This window comes from Sinocyclocheilus grahami, unplaced genomic scaffold (assembly GCF_001515645.1).
Source record: "Sinocyclocheilus grahami isolate Dianchi unplaced genomic scaffold, SAMN03320097.WGS_v1.1 scaffold62.1, whole genome shotgun sequence".
In the NCBI taxonomy this organism is placed as follows: Eukaryota; Metazoa; Chordata; class Actinopteri; order Cypriniformes; family Cyprinidae; genus Sinocyclocheilus; species Sinocyclocheilus grahami.
The window spans coordinates 1,298,434-1,303,955 of NW_015505241.1; the positions used below are offsets into that span (position 1 = coordinate 1,298,434).

Here is a 5,522-nt window from a genome sequence, read left to right on the forward strand (position 1 = left end):
AAAAAAAAAAAAAAAAAAACCCAGTTGCCAGTTAGAAATAGTTATGGATAAAAAAATCCCACTTTTTTCACAAAATAACTGCAAGACACAAAGAGGAATTATATTTAATAATTTCCTATATGTACAAATGATATGGAATAAAAAATATATCATTTTCGTATTATATTAAAAAATTGCATGACCTCTGTGAGAATTTTGGAGGCATGCTCAAGGTCTGACTGCCAAACTAGTGTGAATGTAATCTAGTTTAAGGAAACTTAATGGCCCAATAAAATGTGCATTAAATAATCATTTTCATGAGGTTTCTATGGAACACAGAGATTTTTAGGAAAAATAATCCTAGATTATAGAGAGAAATTATTTTTCTAAACATCTTTGTGTTTATCTGAAGAAAGAAAGTCTTATACATCTAGGACAGCATGAGGATGAGTAAATGATGAGAGAATTTTCATTTGATCCCTTTCATTCTAGTATCAAAAACCTCTGTCTGCACTCTGCTTTTCTTCTCTTGACCTTGTCCTTGTTGTTCACAGTGATACCATACCATTTGGTCATCATTCCCAGCAAGAAACTAGGTGGCTCCATGTTTACAGCCAACCCCTGGGTGTGCGTCTCAGGGGAGCTAGCTGAGACAGGGGTTCTGCAGGTCCCCAAAAACACCCTGGAGATTACGTTTGAGGTGAGCCAATGTATATCAACACACACATAAGTATGTCTATTACTCTGGTTTCACTATATATTACCTAAAAAGAAAACATCGCACTGGACGACTTCAATAACTTCCATCCTATTTCAAATCTCCCGTTTTTGGCAAAATTGCTTGAGCGTATTGTTGCCTCTCATTTGTGTAATCATCTCACAGTTAATAATAATCGTTTTGAACCTCTTCAGTCGGGTTTTCATAATTTCACAGAACTGAGATGGCCTTGGTCAAAGTCACCAATGATTTGTTGATAGCTTCTGACTCTGGTGCAACATCTATTCTCATTCTTCTTGATCTAGGAGAAGTTTGATACTGTGGATCACAGTCTATTTACTCATCTTGAAAGAGTGTTTGGTGTGTCTGGGACTGCCTTATGGTGGTTGAGGTCTTATTTTACTGACCGCTCCCAGTTAGTTTCTATGGGTCGTTATAGGTCTGAGATTAGCTCTGTCTCAACTGGCGTCCCTCAGGGGTCGGTTTTAGGTCCTTTACTTTGTAACATTTATTTGTCACTTTTAGGCCACCTTTTGAGATCGCTTGGCCTTCATTATCATTTGTATGCCGACGATACGCAGATTTATATACATTCAAAACCTCATGAGTGCCCTCATGAGTTCTTTTGTCCAGAGCACTGTGAAAACCTCTTTTTTTTCCACCTCAGAAATATCGCAACATTGCGCCCTATGTTAAATTTTACAGTCGCGGTAATGCTGATAAATTCCTTTGTCGTCTCACGGATAGACTATTGTAATGCTCTTTTAGCCGGAGCTTCTAAATCTACACTTAATAAGTTGCAATATGTACAAAATTCAGGATTTTAACTGGGACTAGGATTGGCATTGTCATATTACTCCAGTGTTAGAGTCTTTGCACTGGCTCCCAGTCAGGTTTAGAGTGGATTTCAAAATTATGATGCTTACTTTTAAAGCATTACAGACTGGCACCACATTACCTTACAGAATTGTTACATCCATACACTCCTAGTCATAGATTGCGTTCCTCTCAGTCAAACTTGTTGATTGTTCCTCAAACACGTCTAAGATCTATGGGTGATAAGGCTTTCTCTTTTTATGCTCCTGTCCTTTGGAATTTTCTGCCTCTTGAACTTAGGGAAGTTCAGAATTATGATGTTTTTAAAGTTCAACTTAAGACATATTTTTTTTTATTTGCTTTTGATTTTGTATAGTTTTTTTATTGTATTGATTATATTGTGTTCAGCGCTTTGAGAAGCTGCTTTTAAAGGCGCTTTATAAAATAAACTTTATTATTATTATTATTATTATTACAGCTGGGTTGAAAATATTGATTATCTGATGTTTATTGTAAAATACATAGAATCTATGCTGTTTTCAGTTGATGCATGAACAAAACTTACTGAAACTTTATTTGTAATGCGTCTCCCATACAATAATTCTAAATGAATAATTACACATTCTGTAAATTTTATTATGGAATTCAAACAATAAATCCTGTTTTGGCTCTCTATAATGTAGTGTGACATTGTTTTAGCCCCTCAGTACAAGCGGCAGAACAGAGCGCAAGTGAACTGATCATCTCTTGCTCTTTACTACTAGTTACTGCACGAAATAAACATCAGAAAGTATGTTGAATGAAACCGTACAACTTACCGAAATGTATCATTATCATGTCTTATGTAATCGCTCAATCAGTGTTTCAACAAAGAAAGATGTCAAATAAAACCGTTTGTAAACAATGTCACATTTACCTCAGAAAAGCCATTCAGTGACCATAAACTTGATAGTTAGCTAGAAAAGTGAACTCTAGAAAGGAGCATTTTGCTAAATATATGTACTATATTACATATACATTATATTTTCACTTAATCTGTTTTTCAGTGTCTGTTTGAATAAATCATGGAAATGTCATGGAAATAAGTTAAGACATTCACTGTTTAAAAGTTTATATTTCAACAACAAAGATTCAATATTTTTATTTGTCACGTACACAGTTATATAGAGAATTTATAACCAGCAGTGAAATGTAGATTATAATTTTTTTTTATAATAGTTACTATAATAATTTTTTAGTATTATATAATACATTTTTATTATAAAAACTCTTTAAAAATGCCTTATGTGCAATTTAAAAGTCTGATTACAAATCACTTTAATATAGTAATGTACTAAATTACATGTTTTATTGTATATTTTACACCATTAGTTGACAGAGATTTTTTTCTTGGAAAAAACCCCACATATCCTGAACCTAATCACGTCCATATCCAAATGAATCGATATCAAACTGAATGAGATTGAAATCATCTAAATAGCCAGCCCTACTATATGTATACTGTGTGTGTGTGTGTGTGTGTGTGTGTGTGTGTGTGTGTGTGTGTGTGTATATATATATATATTTTATATATAGAGAGAGAGAAAGAGAGAGAGGTGTATTGTTGAGCACCATGCTAGATATTGACTCCAAAGTGAGTTCCTTTTGTGTTAATCTGTTTGGTCGAGGTTTGTTGTATAATTCTGTATGTACTTTGCACAGTGCCAGAATCTGGGGAAGCTGACCACAGTACAGATGGGCCATGATAACTCAGGACTGTATGCTAAGTGGCTAGTGGAGTGTGTAATGGTCCGCAACGGGATCACAGGGCACACCTACAAGTGAGTACTAAGATTTTAGTAGCTCCATAATCACATTATTCATTATTATAACCCTTAACTGACTGCCGGACTGTTGTTGTGTAGGTTTCCATGCGGCCGTTGGCTCGGGAAAGGAGTAGATGATGGCAGCTTGGAGAGGATACTGGTGGGCGAATTGGTGACTAACATGGAGAATGAGGACAGAATGTGCCGGACTCCTCCAATGCAGCAATCCCCTGGGATGATGCGAAGATTTGTCACCATTTCGCCAAACAGCAAGCCAAGTACGTACTTGGAAATCTCATAAAAGTCAAAAGTCATATCTCATAGATTGTATAACTGCACTTATTGCTGGAGGATATTGCTGTTGTCTCAAGCACGTTTACCGTTGTGTGCCCACTAGAGTTAAACACGGGCCAGATCCAGGAAGGGGTGGGAGAGGCCATTAACGGTATCGTCAAACACTTCCATAAGCCAGAAAAAGAGGTAAAGTCATTTTTTCTCAGAAAACTTGCAGTGGAAAGGACACATGTGAATGAAAATGGCACATATGGATAATCTTTCTTTATTCATCTGTTGTAGAGAGGAAGCCTCACATTGCTTCTGTGTGGAGAGTATGGTTTAGTATGGGCTCTTGAGCAGGTGTTTCAGCATGGCTTCAAGTCACCACGCCTTTTCAAGAATGTCTTCATTTGGGACTTTTTAGGTAACAAATACTGTTACATTTCATTCAAGTGTTTATTAATTGCTCATACTTACAATTTTGTGCATACAGTAGCATATTTTGGTCAAGAACCGCCCACTTAGACAGGAAGAGCAGCTTGTATTAGAATGATTTCTGAAGGATCATGTGCCCCCAGAAAATTCAACTTTGCCATCACAAGAATAAATGTTATTTTAAAATACATTTAAATATTTATTTCAAATTGTAATATTTCACAATAGTACTGTTTTTCTTTTTATGGAAGGTTTTTTCCGCCACAGGACAAAAAATTAAAAAGATAATTCTTACCTTTTTTTTTTTTTTTTTTTACAGTTCTGAATTTATATCATAATTTATATCATTAACATAATTATAACATAAAGTCATAATTAAAAGATGTTAACTCAAAATTGCAAGATGTAAACTTGCAATTCTGAGAGAAACACTCCGAATTGTGACATATAAACTCGCAATTGCATGGAAAAAATTTCAGAATTGTGAGATAAAAAGTCGCAGTTACCTTTTTTAATTTTTTATTTAATGGTGGAAAAACAAAACAGAATTGTGAGATAAAAAGTTGCATTACTTTATACATTTTTTTGTAATTCCATGATGGAAATGGGCTTCCATAGTTTTTACTTTATTTTTGAATTTCAGATCCTTGGCAAGCATAAAATACTTTTTCCAAAACACTAAAAAAATATTAATGATTCCAAACTTTTGAACAGCTGTGTATATACCACACTAGCATGGAAGACGCTAATTTAAAAAAAAGAAATAAATAAAAGAAGAAGGTTTTTTCGAAGTGTATGAAGTCACTTTGAGCTTTCATCCTCAAAAGTGCTCACCGAAACAATGTGTTTCCAGACTGATAGAAAACATCTGTGCCCTTACTCTCCGAGGTTTAGAAATCAGCCAATCAGATTTAATCTTAGTATACTGAGAAAATGCATCAGATGGTAAGAGCAAGACCTATGGGTGGTTCATAGTTTGAAGCAGAGACTTGGAGTTTTTTTCAAACCTATATCTTTCTAGTTGCATAAATTATACCTCAAAATGTTGCAAATTTTCCTAAATCCTTCCATTTCTATTCCACAGAAAAGGCGCAGGTCTACTTTGAGAGTACGGAACAGAGTCAGATAACCCAGGATGAGAACTGGCACATGAGGGTGCGTCATTTCTGCCATTTCATGCGTGCCATCAACAGCACAACCAGAAACATCGGCAAAGACGGGAAGTTCCAGATGCTTGTGTGTCTCGGAGCCAGGTTGGTCATTATTTACATTGAATTGTTGACTATTTGAATTGAGCTTTTTGTTGGATGGGAACTTTTAGACAGCTCACAACCTGATTCTGACTCTAGAAATCACAATCCGATTCAGAAATTATTCTTAATCTACACTTTTCTCATTAATTAGTGAGATTACTGACTTTAGGTATTACATTTATTTGTGCATTTTTATTAAATTACTTATACAAGTACTTTTTAGAATAATTACAAATTAAA

General features: G+C 34.9%; 1 protein-coding gene across 1 annotated transcript in view; it reads left to right on the top strand.

Annotated features, from left to right (window-relative positions):
- LOC107584733 (DENN domain-containing protein 5A-like) overlaps positions 1–5,522 on the top strand; it is a gene marked incomplete at its 5' end in the record, with an annotated part of 23,760 nt that overhangs the window by 15,420 nt on the left and 2,818 nt on the right. The window contains 6 exons of the mRNA XM_016271448.1: positions 534–679; positions 3,215–3,333; positions 3,418–3,596; positions 3,716–3,798; positions 3,895–4,018; positions 5,114–5,282. Coding sequence (XP_016126934.1) covers positions 534–679; positions 3,215–3,333; positions 3,418–3,596; positions 3,716–3,798; positions 3,895–4,018; positions 5,114–5,282 — 820 coding nt within the window. The remainder of the gene's footprint in view (positions 1–533; positions 680–3,214; positions 3,334–3,417; positions 3,597–3,715; positions 3,799–3,894; positions 4,019–5,113; positions 5,283–5,522) is intronic.